The sequence below is a fragment of the Halichoerus grypus genome, chromosome 14, assembly GCF_964656455.1.
Source record: "Halichoerus grypus chromosome 14, mHalGry1.hap1.1, whole genome shotgun sequence".
In the NCBI taxonomy this organism is placed as follows: domain Eukaryota; kingdom Metazoa; phylum Chordata; class Mammalia; order Carnivora; family Phocidae; genus Halichoerus; species Halichoerus grypus.
Genome location: NC_135725.1, coordinates 28,450,678 through 28,468,785, shown reverse-complemented (window position 1 = coordinate 28,468,785; position 18,108 = coordinate 28,450,678). Strand labels below are relative to the sequence as shown.

The following is an 18,108-nucleotide window of genomic DNA, read 5'->3' as shown; positions in this document are numbered from 1 at the left end:
CCCTCTCTGCAGTTTAGATAACCTAGAGGAAATCTTTAATTTCTTGGCCTAAATGTCAAACCTAACTTCTCAGGTCTCTTCCTGCAGTTGCCCTCACAGTCACACAGGCTGCAGGCTGCATACAACCTTTCTGGGAGGCCTGCTTGAAATCCTTCCGGGGGTCTGTGGAGTATAAATAATTCAGTATGACATGTCCTCTAAGGTAAATCTACAGAAATATTGAAGAGTTTGATGACCGGGTGGAGAGTTTTTTTCTACATACTAGAATGAATGAGTCAGTTGAACAAATGAAAGGAAGAATGAATGGATGCAGGACTGACCAACCAACTGGCCTCACGGTATGGCTGTGAATGTTAAATAGGGTGACCGTACAGTTCATAATCTTGACCCAAACTTTGAGAGTTCAAAGGGGACTGCCTTTTTATAACTGTGGTGGGATAACAGAGTAAGGCACACTGAAATGTATTTAAATGGGTCTCATGCCTGTAATATGTTTAGCATGGTGCCTCGCACCCAGAATAAACGTTCAGTAACTGTTCACATGTTGCTATTATTATTGTTGACTTTAGTAATTATATCATTTTTTATAATGTTTTATTAGGTTTCCTCAAGCTTATATCTTTTCCTTCTAATGGAAAGGTCACTGAGCTAAGGCCAAATGTAAGCTAAATTCCTTTTGCTGAACTATAGTGTGTGTGTGTGTGTATATATATATATATATATATATTATTCCCTATTAAAAAAATTTTTTTTAAATCCTGTTGCTGAAAGAACTAATACAGCCTCCAAAGGTGCCTACCAGGAAAAGAAAGTAAATTACAAGAAAAGGCTGACCTTTTGCCAAGCTACTGGTTCTGTACTTTTTCAGCTCAGATAAGAAAAATCAGGCTTTAAGTGTTTTCAAATGATATAGGTGAATGTCAATAAACAAAGAAAGGTTAGTGTAATACCAAAGACAGAAAGGTAGCAAAGATGAGTAGTAGTAACTAAAACTCTATTTATCCATTTATTGAGACTTCCTGAGATCCTCTTTTTTTTTTAAACCTTAATAAGATATGGTCACAAAATTAGTCATTGAAAAAGTTTACTTTTCAAATAAAAACCTGCTGATGCTGATTTGTAATAGACATTCCAGTATGTTTGGGTTTGGACATTTCCTTTGCTTGGTGTTGCTGCTCTTTGTTTTGAAAAGTGATTTCTCTGAACACGTAAGTGGCAATGGCACAGTCCTCAAATTTGTTATACTTCTTAGATCGAGTTTTCATGGAAGTACACCTTTGGGATATAATAGAGAGTGTTCTTTCCAATTCCTTGGAATTAAGTAGTTCTCCAGAAAAGCTGATCCGATTTTTGTGGGCTTCTCTGGCAACCCAAACAGCCCTGATCTCTTTCTGGTTTGGAAAGGTGGACTGCTGCCTGTGTTTGTCTTGAGTGAGGAAGCGTCTTCCTTCCCTTCGCCTCTCTGACATTCCCTACTGACAGGCACTGCCTTCGTTCGGAACTGTTCTTGCAAAGAATTGAATTCCACATTCTGTCTCTATTGTAGCTATCAAAAAACACTTGGAGCCAAAATTATTTATTAAGCACCTGAACCATTTTCTTTATATACTGCCTCTTTTTGGAAAAGATGGGACAAACAACAGCCTCAGTATTTTGGAGAAACAAAGTACAGTTTTCTAAATGCCAAGGAGGCATTTATCTAGCAGACTAATAGCAGGAGATGTTGGACACGGGAGTGTCCTGTCAGGCTTCTCCTGCTTTGTGTCAGAAAACTAGGACTCAGATGTTTGGGGCGCCTGGGTGGCTCGGTGGGTTGGGTGTCCGACTCTGGGTTTCGGCTCAGGTCATGATTTCGTGAGTCGTGGGATTTGAGCTGCATGTTAGGCTCTCCACCTGACAGAGGGTCTGCTTAAAGATTCTCTCCCTCTGCCCCTGCCCCCCAGTCACACACACGTTCTCTCTCTCAAATAAATAAATAAATATTAAAAAAAAAAAAAAAGACTTAGTTGCTCTACATGAAAGCACTGACTGGAAGCCTATTCCTCCTATTTTAAATGAGAAACTTTTAATGTATTACACCAAGTTTTGATCGGTATCTGGGCTAGATAGATGGAGTAAGTATGGTTAGAGTAGAAAAAGGACTGCCTTAGTGTTTCTATGACTAACACATGTTCAGTAGAGTAGAATGAAATTTTTCAGTGTCCTTTAAAACATTTTTATCTTCTGTGACTTTATTGGCTCTTTAAATTTCCACAGAAATAATATATTCATTTTATCTGGTCAAACAATACAATACAGAAGTATATACAGAAAATGTTAATTATCCTCTCATTATCACCCTCTAGTACTTCTGATAACCATACCTTATATTCTTGTAAACATAGAAATCTATATAAAACAGTTTTTTCTCTTTTTTTAAGTAGTTTTAAAAACAAAAAACAAAAACAGCATCACACCATACACATGACTCTGGAACCTGTTTTCTAACCAATATATTTTGGCTAGCCCTCAAGGGTTATAGATCCAGCTCATTTTTATAAAATAGGAACATATTCCCTGATATGAATGGACCTTAATTTATTCAGCTACTTGCCAGTAGATGCATTCAAGTTGTTTTTAATTTTGTTTTTATAATATTGCTGCAGTGAATGTCCTCCAACTGATGCTTTTATTTCTGCCAGGCAGATTCACAAAAGTATGGTTATGAAAGCCAGGATGATGTCTGTTTTACAATTCGTTAGATGGTATGCATAAACAAAAGAGCAAAGCCATTCCATCTCACCTCTGAGAACATATGTCCCCTGTACCTACTAAAGCATTGGACGTTGTCGTAAACATTTGCTGATGTGTGAGGAGGAAAATGATAGCTGTGTTAGTTTACCTTTCTTTACTATTAATAAGGTTGAAAATCTGCATATCTTTATTGGCCATTTGTGTTCTTCTTTCATAATTTGCCTCCTCCCAGCCCCCGGTTTTATTGAGATGTAATTGACATATAATGTAATTTGCCTTTTTTATTTCAAAACCAACCTGGTACACTTTTAGAACATTTTACATAATATGAATGTGTTGGTCTAGTCAAATTCTGTTATGCAAGTATATTAAGATCATATTGTTTTGGTGATTTCTTCATCACCAGTATTGATTATAAAGAGTTAAATTTTTGATGTTTTAGGGCAAAATAGATTGTTTTCTTCAACATGAGTTCATAAATTTAATCACAGCAAATAAATGAGTATACTCTGAATAAAGGGTAATAAAAAGATAATTGTTAACATACACATTTTTTATTTTTTATTTTTTTTAAAGATTTTATTTATTTTTTTGACATGGGGGAGAACAAGCACAAGCAGGGGGAGCGGCAGGCAGAGGGAGAAGCAGGCTCCCCGCTAAGCAAGGAGCCCGATGTGGGGCTCCATCCCAGGACTCCTGGGATCATGACCTGAGCCAAAGGCAGCCACTAACCGACTGAGCCACCCAGGCGCCCAACATACACATTTTTTAAACTGTTTCTGAGAACAGAACAAAAATATTATGTACTTACTGACTTGAGTATATAATTTTGCAGATCTTACGTAAATTTTTAAGCAGTATTTTTTATTTCAGATATTTGATGGAACTACCATGTTACACTAGCTTCCTTTTTATATTTGTTCATGTTTATCTACTGCTCATTCTCAACAGCTCATACCTTTGTGCTGCCAGGCCTCACTCGGCCACTGTGACCATTAGGTAAAAATCACACTTACTGCACACGGCTGCTCAGAGGCCCTGGGAATGGTGTTGCATGAAGAACTCTCCCTGAAGTGAGAAACTTCTCTAATGACATACATAGTTATTTCATATGGATCCTGAAAAAAAAAATAAGATGTGGTGAATGCAGGTCAAAAGATGTCCCTGCTGTTTGGGAAGGGAGGAGCCACTGAGCAGCCAAATTCCCTCTGCACCTCAGAGCGTCCCTGCCTCTTGGGGGCTTTCTGGTTCATGACAGGGGCTACAGATACCCTCGCCCCTGTCCAGGGGAGTTCTCCTGTAGAAAGCTGGATGGAAACCTCTCCCAGGGGTCTGTTAATGTGACTAAAACTGGCTGACAGCCTGCCAGCCTAGACTTTGAAAAGACTTCCGCAAACACTGAAGGGAGTGGACACAGGGTCCAGGCATCTTGCTTACCCAGAAGTCCGTCCGTTCACTCCTCCACTGCTGCCTGGGTCACGCCAGCACTGCCCACACTGGCCCCCTTGCGCTCCTGAGCTCCCCACACCCATTCTAGGCCCACACTCCGTTCTCCCTGCTGCAGCCGGACTGACCTTTGTGACTGCAAACCGCATCCTGGCACTCCTCTGTGTAAAGTCCTTTGGACCAGAATAATCACTGAGTGGAATCCCAAAGCCTTACAAGCCACCTCACCTTCGCTCTCTGGGGTTTCTCTCTCCGTCTGACATTGCTCTTCCCTGTCTCAGGACCATCACGGCTGCCATTCCCTCAGCTGAAATGCCCTTCTGGCTACTCTTCACCTAGCTAATCTCAACTCAGCTGGAGAGGCCGTCCTGACCACCCAGTCTCGGTCAGGCCCCTTCTGTTACTCTCTTTTACCTCAGCCTGCCCTTTTCCTTCATTGCCTTTTTCTCAATTTAGTATGTGTATGTGTACCTCCCACTGGGCCCCAAGTGCTAGGGGTACAGACTAGGTCTGTTTGGTTCCCACTTGCTTGGCCTGTACCTGGCACTTTGAATGCCTCACAGGAAGTGCTCCTCTTCCTTGCATGGATGCCCACCAGCTCCTTGCCATCCAGGATGATAGGGGAGGTGGCATGGGGCTTGCAGCCCAAAGCACCAGTGGCACAAGAGAGGACATCCATAGCGTGGCCCCCAGATGGGCCAGGTGATGCAAGAAGGGGGGCACCGTGGCAGTTCTTCTTTGCCAGGTGTCGGGAGGTGAGGGAAGGGGGTCCTGCAAGACTTCCCAGAAGAGTTGAAGCTCAGGGTGAGAACGTGAGATGAGAAAGAGGGTCAGAGGGGGGCCTCCGTCCTGCCCTTTGTCCTGTACTCTGCCTGTCTGTGAGAGTCCTTCTGACTCTTCAGCTTTGTCTGGCCTTGCCCCAGAGTTAATCCAGGACAAAGGTCTACAGGAGGTACGCCGAGGGAGAAGAAAAAAGAGAAATCATGAGAAATTGCACTGTGACCCTGCCTATTCATTTCCTGCGCCTGCGCCCATGCTCTGGGCTTCACACCAGCTCCTGCAGAGAAGTGGCCCAGAAGCCCTGGTGAAGGGAAAGGCCTGAAGGGGTTTTTGGCTAAGAGGGGGCCTTTGTGCCCTCAGCTTTTGTTTTTCTTAGTAAAGGCAGTAAACATCTTTGGCAGAACCTGGCAGCTCTGATGTCTGTGATACACAGGTGAAGGGAGGGAGGTCTTGGAAAAGCTGGGCTGAAAGGAGAAAGAGAAGTCTCCCCAGGCCAAAACAGGCCCAGTGTTCACAGGGAGGAGCCACCAGTGGCTCAGAATTAGGTGTCCCCTCATGCTCCCTCCCAGGAGAGGAGGGAGAACCCCTGACTCACTGACCTGACTCAGGAGGAACATCCACGTACATTCTCCTGTGGAAACATAGCTTCACAAATTATTTGGGGCCCATAGAGTACCATGGTAGGGATCAGCTATGGATCTACCAGGCTATTACCACCATTTTTGAAATGATTACTAAAGGAAAATATTTTTTAACTTTCAAGCGACAGATTCACAAATACAGCCACTGAATATTCACTAGATGTCAAGCATTGTGCTAATCTCTGCACATGTATTATTACTGCATTTGATCCTTCTGAGAACACGGTGAGGGAGATAGGCCCACTTTACAGATGAGTATACTGAGGTTTAGAGTTTAAGTAACTTTCCCAAGGCCATCGAGTTAGTAGGTGGTGGCTCTGGTCTGATTACATACTTTAAATCCTTATGATGTACTTTCAAACATAACTTTCTTAAATTTGGGACGGTATCCGTCAAGGCCTTTTTCCATCTTATTACTTATTACTTATTACTTATTACTTATTACTTATTACCTTACCACTAATCTTTCCGTCACTAACACTTCCGTCACTACTACTTGTTTTTCCTTTTGGAAAGCGTTTCTTTGGGCACTTCTCTAATTTCTTGAGTTGAATTGCAAGCAGATTCACATTATTTTGCAAACTGACACTTGGTAAATATTCATTGATTACTGTAAATATTAACTGCTGTACGACCATGATGAAAAGAAGATTCACAAACTGGACTCATTACTGCATTTTGATCTATCTCAATCTTATTTTCTTAGTAACCCATTTCTGTTTAAAATTTTGTTTATTCTTGCTGAAAGGAAGAAGATTTCTCTCCCCACATCAGCTGTAGTCTGCCTCTGGCTTCGGCACCTTCCCAGCCTTGAAAAAGCAACACTGCATCTTTTTGATAAGCTAATCTCCAGTGAGAGAAATTTCCTGAGAAGGATCGAATGCTTTTTGAAAGATTCATTACTGGTATGTGCTGGGCTTTGATGAGGAGAAAAATCCTTAAAGAGGATGCTGGGTATCCTCTCTTTTAGTCAAAGCAAGGGGAAATGTAAACGAGGGCAGTTGGCACCTTTTAAAATAATCATGTATCTGCATTTTGTTATAGGAATACCCAGCTTAGGGGGCTTTTCTGCACGGTTGGAGCGTGTCTTGAAAACAGGGAGAGGTGTGAGATTTACTGGGTCAGTGCACCTTAGAGTGCACACTCACGAGAACTGATACTAAGGCACACTGTTTTAAAACAGTAATTCTTATTTCCACATGAAAAGTAAGTTTTTAAAAATGAAGACCTTACAAATGAGAGGCGGTATAAAACAAAATCCTGGAAGAAAGGTTAAAACAACAAAAACAACTAAGAATTCTTTTAAGTTTTCTTTTGGTATAAGCCTTCTAGCCTTGAACCCTGCCCTCCCTTGTACTTGGGACTTCTCAGGCCTGGGAATTTGGGGGCTCAGTGGACCAAATGGACTGGCTTCATTACCTAAACCAGGGTCAGATGGCAGGACTCACAGGCAATCCTCAGAACCTGACCGGTGGGGGTGTTTTCCCTTCGTGGGAGGCAACTCTGTGGAATTTATGTGCATTTTTTAAGAGCAGGAATAAAGACCAATGCACCCTGAAAAAACAAGCCAAAAACTACAGGAGGTGCCGTGCTCCCTGGGCATCTGTTTTACGAGAACCTCAGTGGTTTCTAACATGTTTTCTCATTAGCTTTTGTAACCTGGGGAACGTAGGGCACAGAGATTTTCTTCCTATTGTACCGGTGGAGAAAATCAGTTCAGAGATGGTGAACGGTCAGATCTTTAGTTGGGGGCTAGGAAGAGTGGGCAGGAGAGAGTGTTCACCTCCCCACTTGAGTGAGACTTGGAAAGGGGGGAGCTCTGAGGTTGGCTGAGTTCACACAACGCCCACCTCCCAGACACCTTCTGGTTTTTTTTAATTCAGTTGGCACTTCCTGTTTTCTTTCTCTTTCATATTGGAGACTGTGTGAGGGAATCCTGATTGAATCAGTTGCCTTCTTCCTCTGTCCCATTGTTCCTTTTAGGTCCCCATCAGCCGTCTCCCTTACTGCACAGGCTCTTGTCTGCCTTCACGTTCTGGGGCCTCCCAGGCAGCTGTGCACGGTGCTGCGGTCACCAGTAGCCGTGTCCCTGCAAGCCAAGTGGCACAGATTGAACCCCGCTGGTTTGCAAGTTTACAGTGTTTGACAGGAAAAAAGGAAGGAAAGAAGATAGATACAGAAGACTGAGAGAGCACAAGAGGTTTCTTTGTTTTTAGGAAAATTACTACTTTGACCTCACCATTCAAAAGACTTGCATAGTAAGGTGAGAAATAAGAATGCACCTTACGTAAAAATAGCTACAGTAAAATTCAAAATGAACAAAGGCTTTTAGAAGTCCCTGGCCATTCCAAACATTACCTTTATTATCAGGTACATCTCTGTTTCTAACTTAAATGTACATGGTATAATTTAATTTTCCCTAGTCCTTTCTCAGGGACAAAATAACAGTAACTGAGTTATTTCCTTGCTTGTGGGGTCCTTATTAATTTTCTTTAGGTCTTGTCCCTATAGAGAAATTCCAGTTCCGTTGGCTTTTCTGAGTTGGTTTGATTCTGCAGCCTTTCTTTGGTCCTGTGGTTCTTCTCTGAACTTCCCCCATGTCCTTTTTACCTGTGGCCCTCTGGCTTGAGAGCACTCCAGCGAGCACAGGATATCCCAGCATATGAGAGCCAGGAGGCAGTCACCCCCACTGAACACTGCACTACACAGCCTTCAGTCTCCAACTTTTATAGTTTAATGTCCCCCAGGCAGACAGCTTAGCAGTCTGTTGATCTACAGAAGTATTTATCAGGCTCGTGTGTGTAGGGATTCGGAGCTTCCATTATGGTTAAAGGAGGATTCCAGAGAGTGTTATTTGGTTTAATTTATTGTGGCATTGGCAGGATGTGACCTCTCTATGCCTTATGGTTCAAGGAGGTAATTACAGTACAGAGCTGCAAGCCCCTGATTGGCGTGGGCCGCTCTCCTCAGGCATCCTGGGTCTACAGTGCCAGAAAACACGGCAGGCTGGAATATGCCTGTGACGTGACTGAGTGATTACAAGGGTAACCTGAAGAGCCTGCTTCCTAATTGCATCATCTGATTCATTTATCGCAGCACAGTATCTTGGTGCAGTGACAAGGCCGTGCAGAAGTATCAGAGAGAGATCTCGAAGACTCAGATAGCAGGGGCCTGCTGTGTTTTCCTCCAGAAGAAACTTGATGCCTATTACATTAGAGTTGGATTCTGAGAGTAATTAAAGTGTGATGGTCTACGTAACTTGTATTTTATATGGAGCACTGTTAATTATGTTTCCATCTCTTGGGACTGTCCAGAAATAGCCCTGGAAATTCTATAGTTACAAGATGTTGCAAAAACAAAAGATAAAAGTGTGGTACAGGTTGTACAAAGGGAAATGATCTCCCCAAATGTGCTTTGGTCTTTCGGGGACTTGAAAGCCTGATATTTTCTTTTCATTTCTTCTTCTTCTTTTTTTTTTTTTGTAGTTTTTTTTTTTTAATTTAAAATTTTTATTTTAATTCTAGGTAGTTAACATACAGTATTATATTAGTTTCAGGTGTACAATATAGTGATACAACACTTCCATACATCACCTGGTGCTCATCATGATGAGTGTTCTCTTAATCCCCATCATCTGTTTCACCCCTTCCCACACCCACCTCCCCTCGTGTAACCATCAGTTTGTTCTCTATAGCCAAGAGTCTTTCTTGTTTTGTCTCTCTTTTTCCCTTTGCTCATTTGTTGTTTCTTAAATTCCACGTGTGAGTGAATTTATAAGGTATTTGTCTTTCTCTGACTGGCTTATTTTGCTTAGCATTATACTCTCTAACTCCATCCATGTTGTTGCAAACGGCAAGATTTCATTCTTTTTTAAAGCTGAATGATGTTCCATTGTATGTAGATCCCACATTTTTATCCATTCATCAATCAGTGGACCCTTGGGCTCCTTCCATATCTTGGATATTGTAAATAATGCTGTTATAGACATAGGGGTGCATGTATCCCTTTGAATTAGTGCTCTTTTTAAAAAAAGATATTTATGTATGAAAAAAATATTTATTTATGTAAGTAATCTATACCCAACATGGGGCTTGAACTCACAACCCCAAGGTCAAGAGTTGCACACCCCTCCAACTGAGCCAGCCAGGTGGCCCTTGAATTGGTGTTCTTGTATTCTTTGAGTAAATACCCAGTATGCTGTAGCATAAGGTTGTTCTATTTTTAACTTTTTGAGGAACCTCCATACTATTTTCCAGAGTGGCTGCACCAGTTTTCATTCCCACCAACAGTGCACAAAGGTTCCTTTTTCTCCACAACCTCGCCAACACCTGTTGTTTCTTGTGTTGTTGATTTGGGCCATTACTACAGGTGTGAGCTGATATCTCATCGTGGTTTTGATTTGCATTTCTCTAATGATGAGTGATGATAAGCATCTTCTCATGTGTCTGTTGCCCGTCTGGATGTCGTCTTTGGAGAAATGTCTGTTCATGTCTTCTGCCCATCTTAATTAGATTATTTGGTTTTGGGGGTATTGAGTTTTATAAGTTCTTTACTTATTTTGGATACTAACCCTTTATTGGATATGGCATTGGCAAATATCTTCTTCCATTCCATAGGTTGCCTTTTCATTTTCGTTTTGTTCACTGTTTCCTTTGCTGTGCAGAAGCTTTCTATTTTGATGTAATCCCAATAGTTTATTTTTGCTTTCATTTTCCTTGCCTCAGGAGACATATCTGGAAAGAAGTTTCATATCTAGAAAGAAGTTGCTACAGCCTGTGTCAAAAAAGTTACTGCCTGTGTTCTCTCCTAGAATTTTTATGGTTTCAGGTTTCACGTTTAGGTCTTTAATCAATTTTGAATTTATTTTTGTGGATAGTGTAAGAAAGTGGTCCAGTTTCATTCTTTTCCATGTTGCTGTCCTGTTTTCCCAACACCATTTGTTGAAGAAACATTTTCCCATTGGATATTCTTTCCTGCCTTGTTGAAGATTAATTGACCATATAATTGTGGGTTGTTTTTTTTTTTCTGGATTTTCTGGATTTTCAGTTCTGTTCCATTGATCTTTGTGTCTCCTTTTGTGCCAGTACCATACTGTTTTGATTACTAGAGCTTTGTAATATAGCCTGAAGTCTGGAATTGTGATGCCTCCAGCTTTGCTTTGCTTTTTTTTTTTTTCAAGATTGCTTTGGCTGTTTGGGGTCATCTGTGGTTCCATACAAATTTTAGAATTGTTTGTTCTAGCTCTGTGAAAAATGCTGTTGTTATTTTATAGGAATTGCATTAAATGTGTAGATTGTAAAGCTTGTTATTTTCTATTAAGACTAAGTAATGAGGCACCAATCTAATATTACCTGAATTCTAAATGCATATATCTTTTTGACTTCTAAAATAAAAACAAGGGATGCCTGGTTGGCTCAATCAGTTAAACGTCTGCCTTCGGCGCAGGTCACGATCCCAGGATCGTGGGATCGAGTCCCGCATCGGGCTCCCTGCTCAGAGGGGAGCCTGCTTTTCTCTCTGCCTGCCACTCCCCCCAGCTCATGTGCGTGCACTCTCTCTCTCTTTGACAAATAAATAAATAAAATCTTTAAAATAAAATAAAAACATGTTTTTGAAACCTGCTTACTTTTGAGACTCACCCTTTGGCTTCCATGGGCTGAACTGCCCCCAAGTTCATGGCTCCCTGCCACAACTGGTGGCTCCTAAATAAATGGCAGTATTAGCCTCAGTTTGTCATTTATTCTGCAGACTGAAACTTTTCAAAGCAGATGGTCTCGTGTTTTCCTTGACAGAACACACACTGCAAGACTGTAATCCGTAGCTTCAGACCTACCTTAAAAACTGATGTCACCAAAGCAGTGAAAGCCACTTGCTAATTATGCAGGGTTTTTTGACCCTGTTTGGTTTCCCAAGACTGACCAGAATCAGAAGGATATTATGTTTTCCAGTTACCATTCTGTCTGTGGAGCCCAGAAAGCTATTGTTTCTATTCCACATTTGAATGAGAAGTGCGGGCTGGGTGGCACGGTGGCGCTGTGCTTGGCTGCCCTGCTGCATGCCAGGGCTGGGATGTACCCTGGTTCCCATGCCCTTTGATTCAGTCATTCGTTGGCTGACCCCGCACGCTGCCTGCCCCTCGAGCTGGTCCAGAGAAGCTGCTCCCTCGCCTTCACCAATAGATTTGCCCAGGAAAGAGCAGGGAGGAGAGGGGGAAGGGAGGTGGGGTGCATTTTGTTTTTGTTTATTCAGATTTTGAATCTATTCCCTCCTACCTGAAAGTCTTTGTAGCTCAATTAAAATCATTTCTTTATCTTGTCAAGTATACCTCAGTAAAGCTGAGGAGGGGGGGTGGTAGAGGAATTATTTCTTAATCTAATAAGAGCTTAAGAATAAAAGCATGCAGATACCCCTGATGTGAGATAGGATGTGTTGTTTTCATTCTCCAAAGAGCAATTATAGCCATTTCAAAAAGAAAAACTGCCTTTACACAACATTCCAAGCACAGTTCCCCTTTAATAAAAGATTATACTGAAGAATTAACTCCACATCCCAGGTGATGTCAGTTTTCTGTACTTGAATAACTTCTTACAATGTTCTAGGGTTTTCTTTTCCTGCTTTTTCATTAGCAGTCCTTTAAGCATTTCTTTTTTTGAGCTCTTTAATGTGGTGCATGTAATTTAGCAGTGGTCGAATAGGAAAGTGTGGTGATGGCTTATGAAGAATCTGCATCTGGGACAGTAGTTGCACTTCCCAGCATCGACCTCTGGGGGGCACCAGACACACACACCCCCTCCCCCGTTCCAGGCATCATCTCTGTAAAGAAAGAGGCCCAGATTGCAAGTGCTGGGGATTCTTACTGTTGGGGATGCAGGACTTTGCAACCGACCAGTCAAATGAAGGGAGAGAGAAAAAACGAAAAACAAAGTGCAGTGTTCGACCTGGGGTTTCAGTGCCACTTAGTGACTGAGCCAAGAAGCAGCAGGAAGCTGAGGGGCTATCTTCCTGCTCAAGCTGCACAAGTTCAGCTCACTGGACAGAGGCCACTGGGCAAGGCTAGAAAGAACTTCAGATTTGGGGGTTCTTGTTCTGCATCCAGAGCTGACATGCCCTGCGTCTTAACGCTCTTGGGGAGCACAGGTAAATTTAAAATACAGAAGTACATTTGGTGCTTAAGTTGTTTTTCTTTTAAGCCCAGAAATGATACATTTATCACTAATTAAACAATAATTGCATTATGGAGTACTGAAAAAAAATTGCTTGTAGTATAAACAACATCTGGTAAAGATTAAAAAGAATAATTTTTCCAGGCTCAAATTTGTTGAAAGAAACTTGAGTGTTTTGAAACAAAATAGGTCCTGAAATGTAAAAGGGATATTTACAGTCTTATGTTTAGCATTCTGAAAGCAGAAAAGAAAATGGCATAATAAAACATACATATTAATAAAGATACTTTACACAATAGATATAAAGGTTTCATATAAGTCGGTATCTTAAAAACCAAATTGCTTTTGAACTCCATAAAAGAGTTTACTATTAGAATGAATCTTCTGGAGAATCCCTTTTTTAAAAGAGGAAAGTTATCTTCTGGTAAATACAGTCACCCTTCAGTTACATACATATATCACCACAGGGGCTCCCGCCCGTCAGGGTTTGGAGGAGTGGGCTGAGTGGGCCGGACTGCTGGCTCCTGCATACGCCGCACACCTGGAGGGCAAGCTTCTCATCAGCCATTTCTTCTTGAAGAGAATGACCGTTCCTGAGTAAAGTATTTAACTCTCTTAAAACAGACCACGAAAGAGAATCTATTCCAGGCTTCCTGAACTTCATCTTCTCTCTTACCTCCAATTTCCCTCTTTATTTTTTAGATAAAAATATCTGTGAAGGATGATAAATGGAAAAGGCTTGAGAACTTTTCTGTTTCCTCACTGCCCTTTTTTCTATGAGGCATTCACTTTTGTCTGTGAATTACCTCGAATCATGGTACAATTTCCCTTTCTGGTTTGTAGTCTCTCTTTTCTTCCCCTCTTCCCCATACTCTATCGAGCACACACAAGGAATCAGAAAATGGTAGAAAAGAGGAAAGATTTCTTCCATGAGAATTCTGTTCTTCCATGTTCTCAGGCCTCTTTCAAGTGACAAGTGGCTTGTAATAATCCTTGATGAATTGGGATGAAAATAACAGATTAGGCATCAAGGGCAGAGAGTGTGCATGGATGTTATTTGTACAGTTGGCCTCTCCCTCACCTTTCCCCCACAACCAACAGGCCAAGAGCACACGGCCACTGCGCATTTCTTCTGTGTTGACTCTGTCTTGCCTCGTTTTGTTGAGGGCTGGGAATAGGCTGTCCTAGGCAGAGAGGAGATAAACGATGCATTTCTGGGTAGCTGTGGGAGACAGGAAGGGGATGCACACCCAACAGAACAATCTGGTCGATAAGAAAAGGAAGCCAGAGTCCGAAGCTCTCCATCATCATCTTCTGTTCATCCTCCGACATTCAGTGAAAGGATTGGGGGTGGTGTGAGGGGAGGGAAGAAGCAAAACGTGTGTTATTGATGGCCTCTTGGTGACATAGTTTCCCTAGACTTGAAATAATGTGTACATGGAAATCGTTAGGCCAGATGGAGAAGAGCAGAGCTTGAGAAGGAACAGATTTTGGTAGGATGGAGAAAAACAAACAGATGGAACCCAAGAAAGTTTTTCTTTCCCTCATTTTTACAGGAAAGATAATCGCCCAGATTGCAGGGCTTTAGAGCTAGGGTTCGAGGCTCTGGGTTGCAGGGTAGCCCGTGGTGGGCTGTAGGGTCCCATTCTACAAATAAGACAGGGCACAGAGGGGTTAAATGTCTGGCTCTTCCCTCACAAGGATGCTGTAAAGATTTAGGGGAGGGAAATTTATGGCTTCCAAAGAAGCATAAATTAAGACTTTAATTCTATTTGGAGGATTCTCTTGATAAGAAAAGCAGCTTAAGTTTGCTTTTGTGATTTGATGTCACTGGGACACATGCCTGGCCTGTGACCACTCCAGGCTTCATGAGGGGACTCACTGACCCTGAAATTATGTGCTCGGGAAGTGTAAAGAGTCTCATTTGAAAAACCATCAGTAAAGGCTTCGGATGAGAAAGAGCTGTTCACAGCTCTGGGGCAGCAAGGAAGACTGGTTTTTAAATCAAAATCTCTGCCACTGCTGTTTCAGCAAGGTTCTCCTGCCTCTTGGCATCTTATCTGTTGTAAAAGCTAAAAGGGGTTGTAGAAGCAGGCTGAGAGCAAATAAAAGTCCGAAATATTTAGATAGAAGGAAATCTAAGCAGAGAGTCCAATGGCATGGAGAGAGCAGGAGGTTCCACACATTCTGGAGACATTTAAAACATTGGATTGAGTGGTTTTGATAGAAAACACTGCATAAAATAAAAGTATGTCCAAACTCTAGTCCTCTCTTAACAAACTAAGTTAGAACATTCTTGCTTCTCCCCCTTTATTTTCATGGCAGCCTGTTCTACCCATTGGATTATCTTGTCATTGGCGATTTAGAAATCCCTCCCTGTAATCAGTATTTTTTTTAAGATTTTATTTATTTATTTGAGAGAGAGAGCACAAGCAGTGTGAGGGGCAGAGGGAGAAGCAGACACCCTGCTGAGCAGGGAGCCCCATGCAGGGCTTGATCCCAGGACTCCAGGATCATGACCTGAGCCGAAGGCAGACACTTAACCGACTGAGCCACCCAGGCGCCCCCCCTGTAAATAGTACTGAATGATTTTCTGCTAGCATCAAATTTACATTGTGGCTGTGGATTAGTTAGGCCATTTGGATTGAAAGGAATGGTTCTATTTTACCATTTCTAATTTTGGTTTTCTATCAGTGCATTTTCAGGCTCTGTATGTCTGCTTGTGGGCATGTGACACAAACACTTATTCAGGCATATTGTCCATCTGTGAAAGTTTGAAAAATTTTTGGCAAATCTGATGAATCACTGTAAAACATATAGTTCGCTTTTCTCTTGTTTGATTTTTCCATTATGAATATGTAGAAAGGTTTATGATACTTTCTGGGCATTTATCCAGTGACCTCTTAATAACTGTTATTATTTACAGTGGGTCCGAGACACAGGGAGATTAACTGACTTGCCTGAGATCAAAGCCAAGAAATAATTTGCCTCCCTTCTGTTGAACCATGGTCCTGCCACATTACTTCTTGAGTACATAATGAATTTACCTATGAGAATTTTTAGTTGGTTTCTTTTAAATAAAAATTCACATCAATGAAGGATTAGGGAATGTGGGTTATTCTACTTAAAGAGTAGCAATTTGTAACTTGCAAAGCACAAATCCCTTTCTTCCAGTAATTAAAAGGAAATCTTCCCATCCTTTCAACAAGTGGCAGTGTTTTTGCCTGGAGCGGGCTGGGACAGCCTGTAGTGGCAGGATGTGAACACTAGATGGCACACGTTCAATGTTACAATTCAAAAGGTCAGCGCAGACTGGAAAGTGGAAAAGAAAATCTATGGAGAGAGACTCCATTCTTTCTTCACCATGGCCCAGAAAACTTGTGAGGCAAAGCATATCCTTTCTTCTTCTTTTCTTGCTGAGGGGCTATGAAAAAATGTTTACCAAAGCTGGTCATAGCAAGTGCAGTAGGACTCAAAGAAATGTCCCTTGTAGAGCTTAATCCACTCACATTTTGATGCTACTGTAAAATCTGTTTCAGAACACAAATGGCATTTTCTTTTTTCTTTTTTTTTAAAGATTTTATTTATTTATTTATTTATTTATTTATTTATTTGTCAGACAGAGTGAAAGCACAAGCATGGGGAGCTGCAGGCAGAGGAAGAAGCAGGTTCCCTGCTGAGCAAGGAGCCCGATGAGGGACTCGATCCCAGGACCCTGGGATCATGACCTGAGCTGAAGGCAGACACTTAACGACTGAGCCACCCAGGCATCCCACAAATGGCATTTTCATCTGGCTTAATGTTATGCTTTGAGCTCTGGCTGAGAAGATAGGCAGCCTGGGTCAGGCCCACTGAAGCCCCACCTAGGCCACAGTAGGTCAACTTCTGCAGATTGAAATCATCAAAACCATCACAAAAATATTCACAGAATAAATCACTTTTCTTGTTCAAAATGATGGTATCTATATTTTATTTTCATTAGCCCCTTTTTCATCCTAAATTTAATCTGTTAAATTCATAGTGCACTAAGATGTGATATTATTTAGTCCAGGATGGTAGTAGTCACTGTTTTCCTCAATAATAATTCTAAATTACTATGTACTCATTGCCTAATAAGGAGGAATGAAAAGATGGCAGGCCCAGACCTGGCCTTGGGGCACTTCTGGGCCATGGGGGGTGGTCAGACACACGGGCAGGTGTAAAACTAGCAACACAGGCAGGCTCTGCCTTTACTACAGCATGCTGGTGAAAGGTATTTTTAAATTTCCCATGATACTTATTGATTCTTTCTCTGGATCATATTGGCCTGTTGGAGAAAATGTAGAACATACAGGAGTATAAAGAGGAAACGAAGCTTGCCCATAATCTCTTTGCTCCTAGAGAACCAGTTTGTGTTTGTAATGCAAGGCTTTTTCCATGCACTCAGCGTTGGTTTTTTTTCCCCAACCCAAAGGGATATGCCTATTTTCTAGACACCGGCAGTTCTAGACAACTCATCTCCCTGATAATAACCGGTCATATGTTATCCATGAAATGCTTCTGATATTTTACTTTCTTTTGGTCTCTTCCTTTACAGCCTGAAGCAGCCTGCCACCCTGCCATATTCAGAATTGTTGATGAAATGTTCAGGTAAATGATGTGCTATTTTTGATAATAATTGATCTAGAAAAGCCAGTTTCCAAATATGAATAAAAAATTTTGTGGTAGTCTCTGGCTATACAATGGGGAAGTTAGTTTCTGATTCTGTCTTACCCCTCTGAGCTATTTGGTAAAACCTAAATATCAGTGTATATTTAAAAGCCAATGCCTAAGAATTAAAAATAACTTTTTTTAAACCATTTAAAGTTCTAATTATAATGGTAGAAAGGCAAAATCGAATTAGATATTAAATCATTAACTGTTCATGTAGGACTTTTCTCAGCTCAAAATAAAGCATAGCAGTGTACTCCCTTCACCACATGAGGGCTGACCGATCTTTTTAAAGGAATTTAAAGCTAAGGAAAAACCGAGAAAAATAAATAATGCCATTCTTAGAGCTGAAAGGCAAAATCAACTATGCATGTTATCCTAAAACACATTAATTTTACAAATATGAGTACTTCTGAGGAAGTTCATTGGATTTACAGGTGAAGAGAGATGAGAGACCACTGGATACCAGGTTGGGTCATGGCTGGCCGTTAGTGGGAACTTGTTACCAAGGGAGGGTTTCCATCCTCTTTCCTGGGTGCTGGCGCTTACTCTCCCCGCCTTCATCCCCCTCGCCCTCAGCAGTAGAGCCTCCAGAGCAGACAGTAACCCTGGGGAAAGGAATTTTTACAACAGCAAATAACCCAGTCCTTGAGTTG

The 18,108-nt window shown here is 41.6% G+C and overlaps 1 protein-coding gene across 3 annotated transcripts in view; it reads left to right on the top strand.

The window, feature by feature from the left end:
- Positions 1 to 18,108, top strand: part of FANCC (FA complementation group C) — a 280,937-nt gene that overhangs the window by 226,367 nt on the left and 36,462 nt on the right. For all 3 annotated transcript variants that reach the window (XM_036084780.2, XM_078061967.1, XM_078061968.1), the window contains 2 exons: positions 6,349 to 6,505; positions 17,340 to 17,392. In XM_036084780.2, the coding sequence (XP_035940673.1) occupies positions 6,349 to 6,505; positions 17,340 to 17,392 (210 nt within the window). The remainder of the gene's footprint in view (positions 1 to 6,348; positions 6,506 to 17,339; positions 17,393 to 18,108) is intronic.